The 23,095-nt window shown below is 40.6% G+C and overlaps 1 protein-coding gene across 7 annotated transcripts; it reads left to right on the top strand.

Moving 5' to 3' along the window:
- The first annotated feature begins 914 nt into the window (after positions 1 to 914).
- On the top strand, positions 915 to 22,680 carry TMPO (thymopoietin). Of its 7 annotated transcripts, XM_068142770.1 has the most exons (10): positions 925 to 1,323; positions 9,206 to 9,332; positions 11,090 to 11,248; positions 12,778 to 12,878; positions 17,641 to 17,760; positions 17,861 to 17,956; positions 18,514 to 18,624; positions 19,463 to 19,552; positions 19,861 to 19,952; positions 20,851 to 22,680. In XM_068142770.1, exons 1-10 carry the CDS (start codon positions 1,084 to 1,086, stop codon positions 21,140 to 21,142), a joined length of 1,428 nt encoding a protein of 475 aa, XP_067998871.1. In that variant the 5' UTR covers positions 925 to 1,083; the 3' UTR covers positions 21,143 to 22,680. The 7 variants fall into 7 exon arrangements, with proteins under 7 accessions (XP_067998877.1, XP_067998871.1, XP_067998874.1 ...); XM_068142776.1 differs by lacking the exons at positions 19,861 to 19,952; positions 20,851 to 22,680 and adding an exon at positions 19,634 to 19,842 and having other exon boundaries at positions 915 to 1,323; XM_068142773.1 differs by lacking the exon at positions 17,641 to 17,760 and having other exon boundaries at positions 926 to 1,323.
- The last annotated feature ends 415 nt before the right edge of the window (positions 22,681 to 23,095 follow it).

Below are 23,095 nucleotides of genomic sequence, written 5' to 3'. Positions count from 1 at the left end.
TCTCATGTCCATGATTGATGAACCCATCTGAAAAAGCATTCCCATATAAAATGCAGGCAAATGCATAGTGGTGCAAGCAAGCAGGAAGATTTAACTCTCCTGTTTAAAGATCATGGAGTCTTAAACTCAGTCTTACTTCCCCAGCAGGGTCACACTTGTCCAATGTTTGAAGTCAGCTCAACTAAACGACTATGAGCGTTTCAGATCTTGCAATACTTAGAGAAGCAATTAGTACTTTTTTTTCTTCTTTAAACATGGAAGTCATCGCAACGGCAGCAGTTATACGAACACAGCAGCTCCCAGTTTGCCAGCTGGCATTCTTCTGAAGCCTGACAAGTACGGCATGAGGTGAAGTGAAGCACTCGGGGAGCGATAGCAGCAGCTCAGGTGGCCGGGAGAGAGCTCCTTCGTGGCGAGGCCGCCGCTTCAGCCAACTTCAGCAACGCCGGCAGCAAGCCCTGCGGGCTGATCGCGCCAGGGGAGCAGCGGCGGCGACAGAACCGGTGGCAGGTGTCACAGCGGGTCACTGGGATCACAGCAGGTCACAGGGATCACCATAACCGCCTCCCCCACAGCTCGCACCCCTTCTCCCGCCAAAGAGAAACTGCACGCTGCTTTCTTATCGCCGGAAAGGGCGGCGGGCAGACCCGTGAAGACCTCGGCGGTAGCGTTAAAGGGAGGAGCTCTGTGGCGAGGCGCCCAGCTCGGAGGGAGGGGGCAGGGCACTGGGACTCAATAGTCCGAGGCGGCACCCGCGTCCCACGAGAGCACCACCCCCCCACACGCCTCTCCCGCCTGAGCCGAATTTAAACTGCGTTACTATTCCTCGCGCAAAGCACTAACGCTGGTAGGTCCCGCGCGCCTCTCCCCTTTTCCACCCGACAGCCAATAGTGGGGTCGCTTCGTTCTCCGCTCTGCCAATCGGGGCGCGGTTTATTGCTGGCTGGGAGAAGCGCTCGCTTTGCGCTCCCGCCTGCTGTGGAGCTGGGTCCCTGGCGCGGGGCAGGCGAGTCCTCCTCCTCCCCCGCCCCTTCTCCCCGCGCTTTGTTGGTGCCTCTCCCGGGAGGGCGGCGGCCGGCGGCGATGCCCGAGTTCCTGGCGGATCCGTCGGTGCTGACCAAAGAGAAGCTGAAGAGCGAGCTTATCGCCAACAATGTGAGCCTGCCGGGCGGCGAGCAGCGCAAGGACGTGTATGTGCAGCTCTACCTGCAGCACCTCACCGCCCGCAACCCGCCCGCCCCCGCGCAGCCCGATTTCTCCAGCGACGAGGAGCGGGAGCAGACCCCTCTCAGCACCAGGAACCGCGGCGCTGCCTCCGGGCGGGTGAGTACTGCCGCTCCTCTTTCGCCCCAAGATCCTGGCCCCCGCCTGCCCTCCCTCGGCTTTCCGGCGGCCTCAGGCCCGTTTTCCCGCCCGAATGTGTCTGTCCCACCCCGCCTGTGGGCCGCGGCTGGGAGACCGCAGTGAAGCGCCGCTGCTCTCCGCGCGTCCTCGCGCGTAGGACCGGGAACGGCTCCGCTTCGCCTTACTTGAGGAGCAGCCTGGCTCGGCTGGATCGTGCCCGGGGGGGGGTGATCCCCGCCGTCCCTTGCCGAGAGGCGAGCCGGTGCTGGGTAGCCACCGGCTTCACCTCCAGGTCGCGTCCCGCGTGTGCGCTTCTCGGCGGGGGCGGCTTCAGACCAGCGGGGCTGCGCCGGCCGGGGAGAGGCAGTGTGTGGAGTGCGAGACGGCCCCCCGAACTGTTAATTGGGAAGCCTTTACTGTGGTTTGGGGGGCGGTCTCAACAGTAGAAGAGTGTTGAAGCAAAGCAGGGAAACTCAGTACGACTCTGCAGCTTACTTTGCAAAGTAGAGTCCCGTCAGCTGTCCGAGTTTGTACTGAAGCAGCGCTGCTTTGTGTAAATTCCTCTAGATGAAAGGACGAAGTTAAGGAACAACTTGCTTGTTTTGTTTAATGAAGTGAAGAGTCTGGTTAATGCAGCTGTCTCCAGTAGCTGTTAGTGTATGTTTCATACCAAAGTACTCCTGCTATGTGTTCGGTCGGTCCACTGTGCCTTGCTTTCTTAAACTTCGATGTAAGGAAAGAGGGAGGAGCTGGTGCCGTCTGGAACTTATTCCTTTGGGAAAATATGATTTCCGTTTCAGTTTGTAGTAAGCGCCCGTGAATTTGCATATCTTGAGAAAGCGATCCTTTAATCCATCCTTGTCGTCCGTAAACGCTTGTGTAATGATTGCCAGCTACCAGAGTTGCAATGTTGCAAGTCCCTGAAATACTGTTGTTTTTTTCAAAGCTCCCTTGTAAAGAACATGCAAATAAGTTAACTCTTTTGAAGGTCTTTCATGCTTTAACCTTTTAAAGAATCTAGGAAAGCAGTTCTTGGATTAATACGTTGAGAAGTGCAACTGAAAAAGGCACTCACTGGAGAAACTTTACAGTGATGTTTCTCTGATTTAGTGGTCTGCCTGTAGCGCTCATCAGGTGCTTCCGAGTAAAGTAAAATGAACTTGCACCTGACGTGTTGCATGCTTGTGGGAGAAGCGGTCTCCTAACTGCTGAAGTTCCTAGATCTGATTTGTCCTTTTCCTTCCACAGTACTTAAGCTTAAACAATTATGTGTGAGTTTTATGATGTTTACAGAATGGGTGGTGCTCCCGCACTTCTCTTAACAATGTCTGGAAGGCTCCGTGCTGTTTCTGCTAGTTCTGTGTGTTAATACTAGAGCCCTATAGCACTATTAACTTCCAAAACTTCAGCAAGTATTCTAGTGATAGTTGCTTGGATTTGGGTCTGTTGCTGTCCCACATATCTTTAAACGAGCAAAAACCCCAACAAAACAACACAAAGGCTTGGTTGATGTATTCTTGTGTGCTTAGTACAGCTTAGGTAGTTCTGAAACTGCTTGTAGCTTGAGTCGCTGTTGCCCCAGTTAATGCCTTCTGATCAGCTCTCCTCCCAAAAGAGTTGCATACAGATCTCTAGAGAGACTTTCCCTCAAAAACAGGTAGAAGGGAGAGGCAAAATGAGTGCAATATGAAAAATTTTGAGGTGTTGCTTTTGTGTATATATTTAAAAGGACCAGATAGCAATTTGCACTGGGTCCATAAAGAAGTACAAGTATTTTATAGAATGCACTGGTATAATGTTGTGGCTCTTTTCTGTTAGCAGGCTGAGATCTGAGTAACAAAATTGTAATGTTTTAGCAGGTCCATTTTTATGTATGTTGCAGGTCTTAAACTGTAGTATTGGTCTGTGTACATTGGGGGTTTGTGTACATTGGAAGGGTGTAAACCAGCTCTTTCAAACTCTTAGGCAATCAGCCACTTACTGTGTTTCTGGAACACCAAAATACTTGACTGTTTTACAAAGGTAGCTTCTATGGGATGAAAACATGTGAACTGCTCTATTCTGTGTTTCCTGTATCACTGAAAACTTGAATACTGCTTGAGAATTGCAAGAGATGATTGAGTCACTCAGTATTAACCTGTAACTAGGCTAGTATTAACTTGTAAAAACATTTGAAAGAGCACTCCGGTTTGTGTTTCAGATGGTTCTGTCACACTGCTTTCTGCTCTTTGTTTTTTGGTGCTTTTTTTCCCCTCTTTTTTTTTTGCTTGTCTGTGGCTTAGTATTATGGTTCTTTAAAAACAAACAAAGACACCCCCCTAAACAATGACAAATGAAAACCCCGTGCACACAAAAAACACCAGACAAGCCACGCTCAAACAACTTAACAAGAAAAACAAGCGAAAAACCCACCCAAACAATCAAAAAGCCAAAGTGCTTTGGGAGCGAAGACTCGCTCTCACTCTTGGGGTGAGTTAATGAATACTGGCTGCGTAGAGGGAGCGGTAGAAAAGGGCCACAGTCATTCTGGGGGGAAAGAAATGGGCACTTCTGAATAGAGAAGAGTGGCACAAGCGGAAAAGTAATCTCTGAAGTTTGTGCTTATTCAGTAGTAAAAGCACTACGGTTGTGAGTGCTTAATTCCATGTGCGCCTGCCTGTTGAAGCTCAGGTACCATGAGTGAACAATCCCATTGTTACTCAAGTCCTCTAGGGATTGGGATCACAGCCAAAAAGCATTCTATCCGTATTTTGCGGGCATAGGCTATCAAAGATGTATGAAATAGCGCTTACTATGACTTTCCGTGTGAAAAGTTGATTGTAATGGGGGTACCATGCCGGCCCGAGTAAGGGTGTTCCTGAGAGGTCGGTCAGGAGGGATATTCTGCCCCCTTCCCTCCCCCTCAGTGGGCTTGGCAGTGCGCGGGGCTGGGCCGCCAGGGGGCACTCTGGGGCCGCCTTCTTGCAGAGGCGCTGCTGCCTCGTCTCTCGCTGCAAGGGAGGAGGGCTGAGGGCTCAGTTTGGGGAAGGTACCGGTTGCTCCGGTTATGTCTGAACTAGCATCTTACTGGGTCTGTCAGCAGACTTGAGGATGCTGAAGTGGGTAAAGCAGGGCTTTTGAGTGAAAAATTAGAAACCAGTTCAAAGCAGTACTCTGAATATCCACGTTGCAGTCATTGAAAAGCCAGTAAAGATAAACCAGGTTTCTTGATACTGACAGGTAATGTTTTGGCATTGCTGCGGGCATTAGAATATTTTAACTGTCTAGACTGTTACTTTAGTGTTCTTTCTTCTAAGTTGTGGGTACTTGTGGTACTTCAGTTGGGTAGTAAATACTGATAAAAGATATGTAGTAATGAGACAAAAGCCATAGATTTAATTCTCCTACAAGTCACGTATTTTAAATCCATTGCTCTTCCAGCATAGTGCTATCAATACTACAACCAACCTATACCTCAGAACAAATAAAAGCTTTAATATGTATGCTAGTGATGAAAAGTTAATGTATTGTGAGACAAGTCATTCATTCACAGTGCTGCTGCTGTTTCATTTATATTAATGTGGATTTATTTTGACCTGAGTTTTTATTTTTTCATTCAGATACAGTAATGAAGGTACAGATTATTAACATGCATGTGTAAGCAGATCAAAATGTACAGGGATTTTGTTCTGATGGTGTTGCTTTTTGACCCTGAAACCATCATGCTTTGTAACAGCAAACTCTTTAGGCATTTAGCAATTTTTGGCACCTAAAGTTAAAAATTAATCTGTTGTACTGTGTTAAGATCTGACTTCCCCTCGGTGAAACCAACAGCATTTTTGTGATGTAGCAGAACCCCTTCCTGTTGTTTAAAGTGCAGTCTGCTTTGTAGAAGATGACTTGAAATGCTGCCAAATACATAAAATCCACAAAATCAAAGGAAGAGTAAATGTTAGATCAAAAATTTAAAGAGCATTCCTGTGAAGTAATTGAAAGTATCATTAAAATGTGGCCGCCTCTTAGATGTTGTGTTTCTCATGTTTGGGTTTTGGTTTTGGTGGTCGTTTTCAGTTGGTTGGGGTTTTTTGGAGTGGGAAGATCTTTGGCTATACTCTCTTGCCAGGAAGGGAAAAGTTTTTAAAATAATGATTGTCTGGGCTTCAGTGTGATAATACTGTCTGGAAGAGCCAGCTTCTCCAGTTCTACTAATGTTTTGGAACAACTTTTTGTCTGTAGCCTGGTTAGTATTTGGTATGTCAGACACCTTTCTGCTGCAGGGGATGATGGTGGGTAGCCATGTGCATCTGGATGCCCCTAGACCTGCTTGTTGAGACCTGAGTATCAGGACAGATAGCTCATAGCAAAAATATCTATGAAATGGTATTTTTTACTTGCTTTAAAGCACATACCAGAAATATCATCTTGACACTGCTGCCAAATAAGAGCTGTTCAGAGCTTGGAATGTGTAATTTTTATGGCTTTACTTATCAGTGCATTTTCTATCCTGGAAGAATCTTTTCTAAAGCACAGTGTTATTTCTGATCTTGAAAGTGATGATTTGAAAAAGATCTGTCAGATGTCTCCTCCTCACTTTTCTTAATGAAGGCGTAATGAGAGCACCTGGACTTGAAGGGCCTGTTTGAAAGGTTATAGACGAGATCTATCAGGTAGAGATAGGCTTGTTTGTTTCAATTTACTTGGCTACTTGATTAAGAGCTAGCTTCAGCTCATTATGACCAGAATGGGGTGTGGTGCAGATAACTGGGTGGTTTCAACCCCTTCTCTGTTGGAAAAGGGAAGGTAGTAATAAAAATGGCAGGTTTTGAAGATTAGGAGTATGGAAGGTGAAGCTGCACACTCAGGTGAGAGAATGTAAAGCATATATGCCACCCAGTGAAGGAAGATGTCTGTTCAATGTTTCCTGTGTATCTCCGTCTCTTAATTACGATGTGCTATACAAATGTGACCCAGAATACAGATTAACACCTTTGTGGCCTTTTAAAAGGTGCTTATCTGCTGTCTGAGTGACAGCTGTGGGCAGCAGGGGGTTTAGGTGACTAAGTAATTCCTGAGTCTTGCCATACTGTTCTTTACCTTTTAGAGTTCATGCAGTTCTAGACTCATGAACTAAGGAGTCCAGCTTGTTACAATTCTAGTGTAGTAATAGTTATATTTAAGTAACGTTTTCTTGAAGTAATTTTTGTTTAGCAGAGCATGTCAGTTGTTCAGCAGAGACACATAGACAAGCCAGATCTCCAGGTCAGCATTCAGATGATTGAGCCAGGAGACCATCTGTTAGCTTGGTTTCTTGATTTTTATTTGGTCATTGTTATGAATATTTATTCTTTCACTTAGGTTTTCTGTAATCAACTCTTCATTATGCAGTATTCATCTGTTTTCAGAGTGGGTACATTCCCTTCACTGAGTAACATGAAATTTAGTGTCTGGGAGGAAGTGGGAGCAGGAGGGTTGAGTAGTCCCTAATTTTACAATGTAGGACTATTACTGCACAGAGGTTTGGAAATTCTAAACCTGGCACTTAACTAAGGTTAAAAGGTAAAGAATCCTTAAAGTTGCATGTATCGGTATCTTTGAATTGCTGCTGCATAATTTCTTTTCCCTTGTTTATTTTGTCTGTCCAGTAGCTTTTGGTAAATATTGTCTCCAGGTGTTTGAGGATAAAAAGTTCAGCAGGACTTTGTTGTAGGTGGTTAGGTTTTTTCTATTTTTGGTGTGGATTTTTATTGTTGGGAGGGGGGGTTAAATTCTACTGCAGGAAATGCTTGTATATGATAGAATAAAAAATGCAAAGGGAGTAGAGACCTGTATTTCACAGCATGTCTTGTTACTGAGACTTGTCACGTGCAGTTCCTTGTTTTTCCCTCCTCTAAGAGAAACGTGGTTATTTGTTACCAGAGAAGACTCTGCACAAACTAGAAAATTAAAGGGCATCCTGTTGGCATGATTTGGGCTTTCTTAGCCTGTCTTAACCTCATTCAGAGAAACAGTAAAGAAGCCCTGAGCTTCTGCTTGTAGTGATGAAGCTGCACCTGTTTGGGATTAAAGTCCTTGAATATCCTAATGTAGGTGCCATTTGACTTGCGGTTTGAAAATGCTTCTGATAATGTCCCATAGCTGTCTGTGATATGTAATGGCTTCTTCAAGATGTTACTGTCTTTTGTGGAGTAGTGCTAGAACTAGTAAAGGTACCTGTGAAGTTTGTCTGAAACTGGTTTCAGGCTGTTGAGTTTCTGTTCAGCAGAAATGGCAGAGATGAGGTAAGGGATAGCTTCCAGGTCTGAATTCTCATCACTTGCATTTTGTGCTTTTGTTAGTGAAAGAAGGTGAAAGCTTTTTGCTGTTGAGAGATAGCACCTGGGAAAGATGAACTTCTCTTATTTCTCTTATGTGCCTGTTGGTTGGGGGGTTTTGTTTGTTTTTGTTTTTTTTTTCTCCTGTGACCCTAGAATTGGGAATACTGTGTGGGAGTACCATGCTTATAACTCACTTCAGTACTTTTTTGAAGGATTGGGTCCTGGTTAATCTGAAACTGGGCCTGATGGAAACTGCTACTAAATTGCCACCTTTTTGGTGTGAACAATCTATTCTCAAGTGAAATATTCAGATCCTCTTCAACCTTTTGTTTTCTAGAAAATGACAATGACTAGAAATGTGGTTGTGCTGTGGTGTATTTTTGGGTTGTTTTGATTTGGTTTGTGTGGGGTGTTGTTGTTGTTTGCTGGTTTTGTTGTTCCTTGTGTTTGTTTTGTGGTTTGGTTGGTTTGTTTTGTTGTTTGTTTTTTTTTTTAATGCTACTTACTAGTTCTGGCTGATCTTCACATAAGGATTTATTGGTCTGGGCATAATGTTGCCAGAATGTTTATGTGCAAGGTGGTCAGCGATACCACTTTACTCTGGTGAGCACAAATAGGCTCTCCAAGCAACCAAAGAGGTGTCAAGTTTTTCTTAGTTGAGAGCGAGAAGATCCTAAAGAGGTTTGTTTCCCCCTTTCCCCCAGCTCTGTCTTACCTTTTCACTTTCTTGCAGATCTTGGAGCTTGAAATGCCTATTGTAGTAACAAAGGCTTCTTAAGTTCAATAAATGTTATGATTGTTCTGTTTGGATATAGCAAAACCTGCTAATTTAGGAGTAGCATTTTGGCAGATTATTTTGATAACCATCTGCATGTGGTGGTGGTGTGCTTGCCAACTGTCCAAGTAGTTGGGTTTGGGGTTTGTTACAGTAGCAGAAGCCTAAGCAGGTAGGCAGGATTTTGAAAACTTGAAGGATGTTCCTGGCTTTGCCTTTCCTGCTTCTCACTTTGTAACATGATGTAGTCTTACAGAGAACAGCAAAGCAAGCAGGAATGGGAATTTGGGAACTTGTTTGAAAGGGTGTGGATGCTGGAGGACGTTTTCCATAATGAGAGAGGAAGAAAGTGTTGACCTACTAGGAATGAAGTAAAGAAATGCAAATGGAACATAGGTATTTGTAGCTTACTGTAATGGTGGTTGGACAGCTAGAAGCTTAACTCTTTAGTCGTAGGAAAGAAATCCTTTCCTGTTGTGTATTCAAACTTCAACTCAAATCACAGTATCAGAATAATGCATAAGATTATTTTTTAATTTCTTCTTATTTTTTAACTGTAGGAGAGGCTTGTAATAGATTCCTTTATATAAGCAAGAAGCTTGTGCATGTGTTTAATAGATGTAAATGCTTGAAGTGTTTCGGATATGCTGTAGTGGTGATGATGGTGGAGAAGAGAATTTTTCTCATTTTGTATGCTTAGGAATTGCATCTTTCTATTTCCTTGGAAGAAAAAGGTATGTTCTGTATTAACTGGAAACACTTTCTCTTGTTTTCTCTGATGCACACTCAACAGAAAGCCACAAAGAAGACTGACAAACCCAGACCAGAGGAGAAGGATGACCTAGATGTAACAGAGATGAGTAATGAAGATCTTCAAGAACAGCTTATGAAGTATGGACTAAATCCTGGCCCAATTGTAGGTAGGTCAACTGAACTAGCAAATACTCATCTGTGCAACATATTTCTAACTAAATCTTAGTACCCAGTGCTCTAAGCTTCTCTGATACAGTTGCTTATTAAGTTTAGTACCGTTACTCTTGCAGTCCTACTTCCTACTTAAGATGTTTTCAATGTACTGTTTACATTGAGAAGCCTTACAGAATCATAGAATTTTTCAGGTTGGAAAAGATCTTTATGAAGTCCAGTTGTTAACCTAGCACTGCCAAGTCTACTGATAGAGCTGTAGTGTCACTTATATGGGGAGGGACCAAGACATGAAGCACTGCAGTGTAGGCAAGTCCGGAATTTGTTCCTCATGTGTTCTAGACTAGTTGGAGATTTTACACCTTCTGTTTTTAAGCTGTGTGACTAGTAGTTAAAGTTCACTGCTGGAGTAATTAGGTCTTCTGATACAGAGGTTGAGATCTGGTGCTTGCTTAAATAGAAAATACGTCTTACATAATAACCTAAGAGCATTGAGAGCAGAATGAGAACATGGAACTTCCCCTTCCCTAGAGCATTTCCCACTCACTGTTGTGCAGTAATATTTTCCTTTTGATTTTTTTCCCTTTTTTTTTCTGAATCTAGCATTCTATCCTGCTAGACCCTGTTTTAACCTAGGTCAGGAGATGTCCTGACCACCTTACCTTAATGTCCTGCCTTGGACATTCATCTGTGATGTGGGGTCAAAGATCCTTGCCTTTCAGATTGTGCACTAGCCTAATGGCAAGGGACTTACATTTCATAACTCTTCCAGAAAAGATAGCTGCCTGTGCTGTGCTTAGCCTTCTGCGGAATGTTCTTGAAATCCTGATGTGGGTGGAGCCTGGAACCCTGTCTGTATTCAAAGTCTTACACATAATATTTTTTGTTAGCTGCTTCTGTATGCCTTCCCATTCAACCTGGTTTCTTGGATACTGCTCAAATCTTCTGCAAAATTTAAGTACCTATGCATTCTGTTGACAAAGTGTTCAAATTTTGTCTAAGTGAAAGCCTTAGTGATTAGAATTTGTTAATTCTGTTTCTTGAGAGAGTGCCTCTTATTTTACAGGTGATTTTTAACCCTAGAAGACTTCAGATAAGGCAGACTTTTCTGCTGCTCATGTATCAGTCACATACATCAGTCATGTATCAGATTTTTGCCAGCATAGCCCTGACATGCATGTATGTGCTGGACTTGAGTTATAAATGGCAGTCCTCTAAGATCAGGCAAGCCAACCTGACATCTAGGTGTAGTAAGCGGGAAGTTGTTTTGTTGCTGCCTGCTTACATCACTTCTGATGTTTATTGGACTCAATTTGCCATCAGGGCAAGGGATAAATTAAGGTGTTAGTACCAGGGTAAAGGGATTAAGAGGATAATAGGGGAATCTTCATGGAAACGTGCCACTGTAATACCAATCTTCACTAATTCTTCTATGAGGTCCTAACATTGTGTATTGCAGCATATGAAACAAAACATTTAAGAATGTAGATGGACTCAGTGATCTTAGAGGTCTTTTCCAACTGGAACAATTCTGATCCCTTTTCCATAGATAAATGCTTCAAAGTTTCAGTGTCCTAACAAGTCTGAATTTATCTTAAGAATTCTCTTAAACCAAAAAGTTAAAAACCATAGAGGTACTCTTGTGTATCTAGAGGCATATGCTTTGGGCCATATTAAAAATAAAACCAGTCAAGCTCTAGCAATCAAGTCTGGAAAGGCAAATATTTATTTCATGTATCCTTTCTTGTTACAGCTACTACTAGAAAACTTTATGAGAAAAAGCTGTTGAAACTGATGGAGCAAGGTCCAGAACTGAAGGCACCTATACCTCTGCCAGAGATTTCTTCTACTGCTGAGAACACCAGACAAAATGGAAGTAATGATTCTGACCAGTACAGTGACAATGAAGACGGTAAGACTTACATGGAACTTGCTTGCAAACTATTCAACTTTTACATCAGTAATACTTCAATGTAAGGAGTCGCTAAGGAGGGTGTGACCTTGCTTGTTATGGGAGGCTTTAAGATACTCTTGCAGACCATGCAAGTCATGCTTTTTGACACAATATTAGCTCAGTGATCCCAGAAAAGCAGAGCAGACACATGGAAACATTTTTGCTAACAAACTGGTCCTGTTTGTCCATTTTCCCCAGATCTGGGCCATGTAAATGTGCTAGGTAGAACTTCATGTTGAGCGTTCAGTACTCTTTGCACTTTGTCTTTAAGTGTAAGTGCAATTTTATCTCAGGGTGCTCAAATACTTATTGTGGAATAGTGTATGAATGTTTGGTTATTAAACTCCTTTTATAAATGTCTTGTACATGAATTCTATGCTTGTTTATGCTCTGTTCAGCATGGACTTAGTTTGGGATGGGTTGATTGTTCTTGGGTGTGGTTTTTTTGTGTATATTAACCTGGCATTATAACAAAGTGTAGGGATCGGGAAATTGGAACCTAAACCATGCAGTCATACATACTACAAAGGGAAAAACAGTGTAGACTTTAGAGTGTCTTGAATGAAATGTTAGAAGATGCTTATTTTGTGGTTTGGTTTTGAGGGGGAGAGATTTTTTTTTTTGGGGGGGTGGGAATGTTTAGGGTTTGTTTTGGGTTTGTTCTCTTGACAGGAACATCTATGGAGATAGGAGAGAAAGGGATTAAATGCAGTTAGGAACTCAGTGGATTTCCTTTGCATGTTTGGGCTTATTTTTGAACTTCAATATCTTGCAGTTTCATAGTCAGGAGGGATGTTAAAATACTTACTTAATTTTTAGGAGAGCCAAGAGCCCAGTCACAACTTACGACTATCTCCTTATGTGCTTCCTCTAATTACCAAACTGTTGAAATACTCACTGGAAAACAACCAAAAAATCCCAAACACTAGCCTCTGCCAAAAAAAAAGCCTATAAATAAACTGCATATGTTGATGCAGTGCTTTTAGAATTTTAGAAGAGGGTTGGAAATAACACATCCTTACTAGTAAGAGGACTGTTAACTGTTAGCCTTTCTTCTGCTTAAAAAAGGAATTTTATATAACAGGAACTGTTTCAAAAGAAAGGAAACTAACAGCTTAAACATTGAAAACCTAGCTTTACTGTGATGAATAGTATAATGGTACATGGGTGAAAGTACTTGTGACTTGGTACAAGTTTCTAAATGGAATTGCTGGATGGGTCAGAGATTATCTGAAATGTGGGATTTTCAGGATGGAAATGCTTGGGTCAGTGTTTTAAAGTAATTTTGAAGACTATTCTTTTAAAGTCTTTTGTTGTTCAACATTCAGTGGAGAAACTACCGTTTCTCAGAACTTCTTAAGGAAATGGTAACTCTGTTACAAGTTATGTTGCATCTTAAAATGAATTTTTATTAAAATCCAGTTGATTTAAACTACTATGAAACCCAGTAGTGTTATAGAAACTAGTTTTAATATAATTGGTTACAGATCTGGATACTGAGCTGAGGCTTGAGAAGAGAGAACCACTGAAAACCAGGACAAAGGCTCCAGTAGCACTGAAACAAAGAAGAGTGGTTGAACACAATCAGGTATGTTTAATTTGGTGGCATCTGGGAACAGCTGCTAACTGCAGGTGATGTGCTCACTAACCTTACTAGTCTTAACATAATATTTGGCTAAGTGGGCTGTGCTGCTTTATAGAAGTTCTTTCAGCAAGCCTGTTCTAATGCAGCATGAAAATTTTATTAATTAACTTAGAGCTGCCGTTTTTAGTGTGTCTGATAACATTAAAAATTCTACTCTGCTGACTTGCCAGCTGCTATGCCACCTCTTAGAGAAGTCAATCAGGTTAATAGGTAAACATGACATGTTTAGTTTTGGAAATCTAAGTCAGATATTCTGTTGGATGTTTGTAAACAATTGTAATCAACTTGATTCCATAAAAGGAGCAGGGTTCCAAAACAATTGGGAATGGTTTGCTGCTTCACTCCCACCCCCCTTGCTGAAATTTCTCTCTGCTTTGATATCCATAGATACCCTTCAGAATTTTAAATGCATCTGATAAGTGTTTGATTTATATATGGTGCATAGCACAGAGATTCACAGATTGCATCACACTGGAAGGAATCCTCAAAGATCACTTTGTCCAATGCCCCTGCAGTGAGCAAGGACATCAGGCTGCCCAGGGTCACATCAAGTGTGATCTTGAATGTCTCTAGGGTCAAGGCCTCAACCACATCCCTTGGAAACCTGTTCCAGTACTTTGCCACTCTCATTGTAAAGAACTTCCTGCTTAAGTCCAAGCTAAATCTACCCAGCTCCAGTTTAAAACCGTTGCATATTGTTACAAGCCCTTCTAAACGGTCCATCCCCAGCCTTGCCACAGATCCCCTTCAGATGTTGAAGTGTAGTTACAAGGTGGTCTTTTCTGTGCTCAACAGCCCCAACTCTCTTAGCCACTCTCCATAGGAGAGGTGCTTCAGCCCTCTGATTATCTTAGTGGCCCTCCTCTGGACCTGCTCCAGCAGTTATGTATGTGTACACACATGCACTCTCTATCTGTACAATATTTTTCTTCAGCTATGTCCTTAACAGCAGTACTAGAGTAGACATTAATTTGTTGAGAACTTCTCATAAGAAAAAACATAATAAATAGCAAGTTTAAACCTTGCTGTGTGCGCCACTTTTCTTTTACTTAGAAATAATACTAGTTCTGTCTTGGTGAAAGAAGGATTTTACAGAAGCACCGGGTTTTCAAACTGCAGGCTGAATACTGGATTCAGTAGCTGGGGGCTGATCTGTCCTTGTGACATGACAGTGTCATTAAATACTCTGTTCCCCAGCTTAGGTTACTTTGGATCTTTACAGTGTTACTTCTCTGACCAATAAGTAGTGGAGTTATTCTACAGTAACATTCAATGACCCAAAATCTGACCTGTTGACAACTTGATGTATTTGAGCAGATCAGTGACTTTTCTCACTGTGGTAATATCAGCTGCTTCATCTTTAGATAACTGTATGTGAGTACGTGTAAACATTCTCTCCCTTGAATGTCTTTTAAAGCAGGTAGCACACTGCTATGTGAGCTTGGGTAATACAATACAGTTGTAGATATGCATAGTAAGTTGTGCTTATTTTCAGTTGGGTTTTTAACACACAAAAATTCTGAACTTATTCAGGCAACTTTAGCTCATGACATTCCTTATAATGGGCATCTGAATCTTGAGGTTCTTGTGTTTTAAGGGTTACTTTGTACTAAATCTCTGTTCACCCAGAATTCCCTGGCTAGCTAGAGGTATTTGATTCAACTATCAACAAACAAAGCTTCCTAGTCTTCAGGAATGTGCTTACTGAATAAAACAGAAGAGATACAGTGGTGTGTTTTTGTGGCATTTTCAAGTATTGAATGCTTATGCAATTTTTCATCATCCCATTGCACTGTAATAACATTAGGTCATTGCTGTGTTTGTCTTAATCTTTTACATGTGCAGCAAAGATGCATTGTTTTGCAACTTGAGTGTTTTAATTACCAGGAACATCATTTGATAATCCAAAAATTACCTAATTTCACAGTGATGCCAAATTCTTCAGGAACTCTTAATTGTAACTTATTAAACCTCTCACCTTTCAACTGAGTGTGTTTGAAAAAACAAAAGAAACACATGCAAAACTCAGTTATCACAAAAAACCCCAAACCAACAAAACAAAAGAAACAGACAAAGTTCCCCAAAGGATAAAAGCAACCCCCCAAACAACTCATCAACAAAATCTTAGGGCTGCTTGAAGCCAAGAATAACAATGGTTTTGGCTAACAAATGTGTGTAATCATATCTTTTGCTGAGAATAAAAGTAGAAGATGGGGAAGATGCTGTCGTCTTTCCTTCTTGTGAAATTGGATCTTTGTTTTGCAGTTGATAATTCAAAGTGGCCATACTCATTCTGCAGAATTATGTGACTGTTGTGTACTGTGTCATTGGCTCGAAGGCTCTCAGGCTTTGAAAAGTGGTGGGGCTGAATTGGTTGGTAGTGTGGTAGGACCAGAATTGTTAGTTACAGTCTTGTGCAGCCCTAGTTTTAGTCCATTTGGCATGGATGGATGTTGCTGTTCTCTTAAGAATGCAAATAGTCTTTAAGCAGGCTGGTGCTAAAGAAATTGGATAGGGTGCTTGAGCAGGTTTATGGATCTTGTCTGCAGTGGAGGGCCAGATGTGTCTGAAGTCAGTTCTTTGTGTTTAATTGCCTCTTCATAGTGACCTGGAAAAGTTTGGGGGAAAAAACAACCCATCCACCCAACTCCAATTTGAGTGCTCTCTTCCAAACAGGTGAAGATAGAGTTCAAAACTGAGCTTAAGGCCTTACAGTAAACATCACTGGATAGAACTAGGCAGGCTAACCAACGTAGACGTTCGGGAGTCCTAGCAACATAGAGCTTGTCTTTTGCCTTGAGACTTTGTACAGTGACGTTCTGTATGTGCTGTGTTCCCCTACTTCTCCCTGTGGATTTTTGACTACCTATATACCAGGACTTCTTAGTAATAGAACACACAGCATTGCAGCTGCTGGCAAACAAATCTCATGTGGTATCACCCAATAAAAATCTTGGGAAGGGATAGCTGAGGTAAATTCATCCTCTCTAACTTCCCTGCTGGTGGGTAATGTGTCAGTTTAAAATCACATGCTGAACAGCGCTTGTGTACCACACCATTGTAGCTTTCTCTGGTTATATACAGGATGTTGGTGTACTTGATGTGAGTATTGCATTTCAGTAGGGTTTGTTTAGCCCAGGTATTTGTGAGATAAGCAGACAAGTTCTGCTCATTGAATTGACAGTGAGGGTAACTAATTACAGACATGAATTTTGTGAAATCTGGTCTGTTGAATATTCTCTGAAGTCTGGGTGAGTCAAACAGTAGATTCTATTCTCTTTTTTGATTATTCTTGGAATTTTCATGCAAGAAAAATCTTGAAATGTAATACTTAAAACACATGACTGACAAGCATCTGGGAGGGGTGCTTATTTACTGAAGTACTTCTAACTTTTCATTAGAAGAAAACTACTTCCTAGTCCAACAACCTGGAGCACAGCTGCTCTCCATTAGTGGGATGGTGGCATTGCCTGACTGCTTTTGTGAGTGGGGTGTGTTTGAATGTGGAACCACTCTGAAATGAGTGTTTCTCTCAAGTTTCTAAAGAATGTGTCTCAATCTTCTCCCCACCTCGCCCCCATGTACATTCTAAGTTAAGCAAGAGCCCATGTCTGGTGATGGTATAGCAAGAGGCTGGGAGATTTCAATTGTTTTATTTTTTAATTCAGAAGTCTGTTTAAATTAAAAATAATACTGGAGACTTAGGCTGAAGATTACAATTCTGTATGGACCATCTGAATCTGTTTGGATTTGTGGTCTGTCTGTGAATACATAATGTGCTTTTTGCAGTGTGTCAGTGACTTTGGAGCAAAGGAAGACACTTGTGCTCCCTCTGCTGGATGTGTAGCAGCTGTAATACAGAATTTCCCTTACTCGGGAAGCCACTTGGCTTTTAGCTTCACTGGAGTCACTTTAATTTTTTATTTCTAAACTTAACCAACTAAAAAAGGAAAAAAATGTATGTAATCTGGAAGAAGCAGACCTTCCTTTCCCTTTCCCTCCAGGTCTGTTTGGAATTAGTTTTGAGAAGAACTTTTTATTTGAACATAAAACTTGAAGTAAGGTGTAGGAAATTACCTGTACTTTTTAATACCTATAGAAGTTTGGCACTTCAAATGCCTGAAGATTTGTAAAGGTCTGTGCCAGTCTTGATTGTTTAAAGATCCTGTTATGTGAGACTTCCCTGAGTTTTAGTTCATAACCTTAAAGAGCTTCCACATAAAAATATCTCCCCCTGTGGCTGAAGATTAGTTTCAATTGAAATGCAGGTGGCTGTGTCTAAGCATTCTTATCTCTGCTTGAGTAGGTAGAGAACAAGGTGATGCTCTCTGCTCATTCTCAGATACCTTTGCAGTTATTGCAGTGGGCCTGAAAGCTGGCCTATGTGCTGTCCATGACGTGGTGGGATTGCTTGTAGCCTGAGTGAGCTGACTGTGCTACAGTGTGCAGATAGACAGTTTTCACATGGTGGACATGATCTAGTCAGGTTTTTTGTATTTGAACAACAGTGTGCTCCAGCGTAGGCACTGTGGTCAGCACTGCTGTTCTAGCTATTCCTTATCTAATGTATCATGATCCACATTATTGTTTTTGGATTGTGGATACTGCTTCTAGAGTGTGCTTGCTATTCTGGCTTTTGGTTGTGGGTATCCAATGTTGAGATCTGGCTTTCATGTGTTTGATCATGTGTTTGATACTTGAATAGACCTATTCTCAAGATGAAGTCACTGAGACTGTCTGGACAAGTGGATCTTCAAAAAGTGGACCTCTGCAGGCATTTTCTAGGGAGTCTACAAGAGTGTCAAGAAGAACACCAAGGAAAAGGGTGATGAGAGGTTTATTGTAATAGACAAGCATTTTTCTCCCTGTTAGGGTCTCAGTGGCTATTTTATTCAATTGTTTTTTTGTTTGTTTTAAACAAACAGGTGGAAGCTACAGCACAGTTGCCTGTAGATGATGCTGTAATATCAGAGATTACTCCCATAGCTGAAACTATATTGACTGCAAGCAACGAGACTCTAGTAAATATACTTAGTAAATGTTTAATAAATCATGCAAGTGCTCTTCTCCTGTATTATAACTTTGACAGAATCATTCTGTTTTGAAAAGTTACACTGCTTTAAGGAAAGTGGGACTATTCAGTAATCTTTGAAACCACAGTTTCAGTATCTGTACTGGTGCCTAACTCTGTTCATTTTGAGATGGGATTAGAGAGATGCCTATGTCCCATCTGATGTCTTTTGTGGGGGAGGGTTGAAAAGAACCACTGGAAAAGCTTAGATTTTTCTTAATTTATTTAACTATATGCAGACTACCTGCTTTTAAGTTTGGCTTTTCTGATGAACTAAACAGCTTTTGTTTCTAAATGGCTTTAAAAAAAAACCTACTTGGAATGATAACTAATGTTTCCAGTGCTTAATTCAGAGTATTTGTTACATAAACGTCTTAACTCCTAACATGCATATATTCAATGCACATAAATTTTTATTTATTTGGTTCTACCACTCTTCCCCACCCCCCACCTTTTTATTTTTCATTTTGGCTGATTCTGAGTTTGAACAATTTTGAATCTTGGCAGGTTGTCAATAGGGTGCCTGGAAATTTCAAGCATGCAGCTCCTACACTGTCAATCAGTGAACTCTCAGACATGCCCAGAAGAACACCAAAGAAACCACTGATGACAGCTGAAGTAAATTATTTAAAACTTAGATTCCTCTTGCCTACTCTCTGTGAACAACATCTTGTGTGTATGTGCTTACTGCTTAGTACAGAAGGGGTGGAGGATATGATTGCCCAGGCTGCACTAGTCAAAATAAACTACTGTTATGTGGTGTAAAGCAGAGAACATAAACCTGTTTTTATCTTTCCCTTGTATGTGTGTAGATCCTGCTTTTTTTCTTCCTTTTGTTCCTGATACAAATACGTTTTGATGTGTTATTTCTCCTTGTGCTGATATTTTTCTTAACAAAATGTATATATTTTTTCTTTAAAATGTTTTGAATGCCTCAGAGCAGAACCAGATTACCTACCTTTGGATCTTGTAAATCAGCATATCCTGAAAAACCACAATGTTCCTTAGTTTAGGGAATAAAACAGTAGGATCAGTTTAGACCACATGCCTGAGTCTGCAGATTCTTGACAGTTGTCAGAAAGAAAATAATTCTACTGTTAACTTACTCAAGCTGTCAAGCTTATATATTTCTTGGAGAGTTGTCTAAGACACTGGAAGTATATGTAATTGTACTGATGTGATACTGTGCAATTTCACATGACAAGATATCTGGCTGAAGTGGAGTTCATTGCTTCTTATAGTTGCCATAGATAAAACTGGTATTAACACTTCTGAAGTGCATTCTAGCAGTGGGTCTGAGATTTATGAAATGGGCTGCTTTATTTGTTTATTACTTGACAGAAATGTAGACTTAGTTGTCAAACAATGTTGTGGGAACACCTGATGTTCTATTTCAAATTGCTTAAGAGTTTTTTTCAGTTGGTGTTTTACTGTACTGTGGCATTGTTTGTTACAGCAAGAAGAGATAGATTACCCACATCAGTGCTTTTTAAATCATGTTGGCCCCAACCAATCCAGTGATCTGCTCAACACAGCCATGATAGAGGTGGTGGTTAATTTTTTTTATACTCTACATCAGTGGTTGGCAGGGGTAGTGTATTTATACAACATAATCTCTGTCTTAAAGGAACCCGAGGAGAGCACTAAATGCTTTAAGACATCAAAAGTGACCAGAAAACTGCCACTAACAAAGGTTAAACCAACCTCTGAAACCCAATAAGTAAATTTACTGAGTGTCACTGGGTGACTCATTTAACAATAAAAATTGCACATGGTTATGGTCACTGAGATGAACTATGCTGGAGCTTTTTGGTTTGCACTTTGTCAGGCCTGTAACTGGTTTTGGTTTCCTAGGTGCTGGACAGAACTACAGAAGACCGAAGAGCAGAAAGGGATATTCTTAAGGAAATGTTCCCTTATGAAGTATCAACACCTACCGGAATTAGGTATTTCTAAAGTTTATGGGGGTTTGTTTCTTAGTTCTTGTATTTTTTTTTTTTTACTGTATTGGTAGGTTTATGAGGAACAGTTTTTGCACTCTGGTTCAGTGATAGTTAAGGTCTAGGTGGCCATCTCTATTTCACAGTATCGCTAAGGTTGGAAGAGACCTCAAGGATCATCGATTTCAATTTAGGGTGGGAGAACAGAGTAGTACTACAATAGGAATTACTACTGAAGCTTCTAGAATGGGCTTCTCTGTGGTATGTTAAGATATAAAATCTACTCCTGTGAATCCAATATATTTGTTACAGTGTCAATTTAGACTGTGATTTCATAAAGTCTTACCATAAGAAGAATAGATGGCACCAGTTAATACCTTTGTGGTGTATCTGCTCACCACTCAGCTTTGTTCTCCTCTTTTGAGGTTTATCAGTCTAGTTAAATGTATACCACAGTTCAAATAAAAATAATGCATGTGTACTCCTTTTTTATAAGAACCTGAAAATGTGTGGGTTTCTTAACACTCCTGGCTCTGTGTGTTGGCTTAGCCATCAGTGGATATTTTAATCGCCAGGCTTTAGAAATCCCAGTGGGGTTGCATAAGTGATTATTAGAGATGCAAATAGAGAGTGACACTTGCAAAGGTTATAGTGCCAGTTATGATCCATTGATTATGTGGATAGAGTGAAGTGGCATTTGAGGATTTTATTTCTTTTTAAGGGTGTTTGTTTGAACACTGATTAACCTTAAAAATAGCAATAATAGATATGTTGGAGTGTGAGATAATTTCTGGCATTGCATTCACTAGAAAATTTCTACTTAATTATAGTAAAACTTTCCTGTATAGCTTAGAATGCCCCTCTTAATAAGCAATATTTTAATTTCTGTTCTTTAATTTAACAGTGCTAGCTGCCGTAGACCAATCAAAGGAGCTGCTAGCCGGCCTCTGGAGCACAGTGACTTCAATATGGAAGAAACTTTCTCTAAGTATCTTCCCAAATATGGTACCTCCACTGACATCAAGCCCGAGAAACCAGCCACCAAAAAAGAACGCTCCATTCCCCTGTGGATAAAAGTTTTTCTCTTTGTTGTTATTTCAGTCTTCTTGTTTTTGGTTTATCAGTCTATGGAAACTAATCAAGGAAATCCTTTCTCTAAATACCTGAATATTGTCTCTCAGGGTGGTGCCAAATGAGTATCTTTCTGAAAGGCACAATCCCTTTGATCTCCTGTTTTTAATTGTAGAGAACTGTTCTGCCCTCTCACCGGCTCAAGGACTTCTTACAGATAATGTGATTGGAACCTGCTAAATTGGACAAAGGAAGACAGATATTACTAAATGGACATCGTTAACTTTCTGGACTTTGGACTAGTAGGAGATCACTTTGTTATAGGAGTAACATTTTTTAGATCTTTGAACTTTTTGTAGGCTTTATTTTTTTAATGTGGACATCCTTTAAATTCATTTTTGAGAAACTGTATATTTGTTTTTTTTGCAAGAACTTGGAAGCTGAGAAGGGCAAAAATGTAGTAAAATGTGAAGCTGTGTTTTTAAAGCTATTCCTTTGTACGGAAAAGAAGTTGTACTTCTATCTCTATAGAGTGTTGTGGAGGAGGATCTTAACACAGGTGACAAAGGGAAATGCATTTTGGTATGCATTTTTTTCCATTAACAATATAACTGAATTTGATCTCTGAGGGAGAGTACAACACCAGCCTTTTCTGTAGATTACTGTAACATTTTAGTAAATGTAACTGTAAACCTGTTGGCATTTCTGTACAAGTCTTAGTACCTTACTAGGATCTCTTTAAGTGTAACATCATTTAAATGTATCCCTTCATTTTAGTGCTTACAGTGTTTGTAGGAGCTGAACATGACTCTAATTGGCAAGAGGTGTCTTAGAGGAACTTATTTATTAGTCTCATGCGTGGAGAATAAAAATGGCGTCAATATAATTTGCTACTAAACCACTTGTCTTTTGGGTCAAGGTTGTTACCTGAAGTCTAAATTCTACTTTAGCAGTGGTCTTATTTTTTAAACAAGCGAGGTCTTTCCAACACAGCTTTCTGTGATTATCTTTGAATAGTCATGTAGAGAAGTATTCTCAAAACGGGAAAATTCCATATGAAGTTTTATTCTTGTATGAAGAGGGCATTGCTGCATTTTCTGCTACAGTTTCATCTTCTAAGGTGAGATTTCCTACTTATATACAGTTGACTATTTTTCTCAGTGGAAGCATGCTGAAGCACTCTATATTGTGTAACTTAGTAGAGCAGGCAGCTGACTTCACTACTACCAATGAAGAGTGAAAAGCAACAATTTTCTAAAGTGAATGTATACATTTTGGTGTGCTTAAATCTGCAGCATACAAATGTTCAGTCTTACTGCTTGGTACAAAATTGCAATAAGTCATACTACTTATTCTTGAAGTGCTACTTATAAAAAGCTGAGAGCATTAGTTAATAGCCAATATCTCTTTACTCTAGGTACAATTTATTGTGTAGACTATAGCTATGGGGAAGCTTTACTTCCTGTGAACTTTTGGGACAGACATGGTAATTTGTAGCAAAGCAATAGGTTTTTTTTCTGTTAAGATTAATGTTTTTCTTAATCTGCTGGGGTTTTTTGAGTAATCTAAATAGCTAAACTTGTGCCCATCCTATAGAAAATTGTAACATAAGACATTCACCTTTGGTGTCAAAAAGCAGAAAAATAAACATGATTTTAATGTGTGTGGATTTTCCTTATCAAAATAAATGCATTGCTGAAAAGCAGCAAAAACAAGACAGCTGATCTATCAGTGGTGTCATTTTATGCTGCTACAGTCTTCCATGTTAAACAAAATAAAACCAAACAAACCTAAAATCTGATGGTAGTAAAACTAGAGCAGCTCAACACTCGGGGGAGGAATATTCATGCTAGTGCTATAGTAATACTTCTGCACCATAATCCTTTAGCCTTTAACTTACGAGGGGGGAAGAGCTAGTCTTCATTTGTTCTTCAGTGTTTAAGGAACAGTGTTGCACTTACATAGCAAAGTAGGGTGAAAAATGTTTTAACATGAAACATATCTTTCTTGTTACATGAAATACTTTCAGTTGACCTCCTTCAGGGATGCTCTTAGCATCATTAAAAAAAATAAAAAGT

This window comes from Melanerpes formicivorus, unplaced genomic scaffold, assembly GCF_026170545.1.
Source record: "Melanerpes formicivorus ecotype bairdi unplaced genomic scaffold, bMelFor1.0.p_v2 SCAF_8, whole genome shotgun sequence".
Classification (NCBI taxonomy): Eukaryota; Metazoa; Chordata; class Aves; order Piciformes; family Picidae; genus Melanerpes; species Melanerpes formicivorus.
This window is presented reverse-complemented; position numbering and strand designations above follow the sequence as displayed.

Coding starts and splice junctions, on each gene's coding strand:
- TMPO (XM_068142770.1), top strand. CDS start 1,084: ATGCCCGAGTTCCTGGCGGATCCGTCGGTGCTGACCAAAGAGAAGCTG. Junction 17,761..17,860: donor GAAGAACACCAAGGAAAAGG/GTGATGAGAGGT, acceptor TTAAACAAACAG/GTGGAAGCTACAGCACAGTT. Junction 19,953..20,850: donor TCAACACCTACCGGAATTAG/GTATTTCTAAAG, acceptor TTAATTTAACAG/TGCTAGCTGCCGTAGACCAA.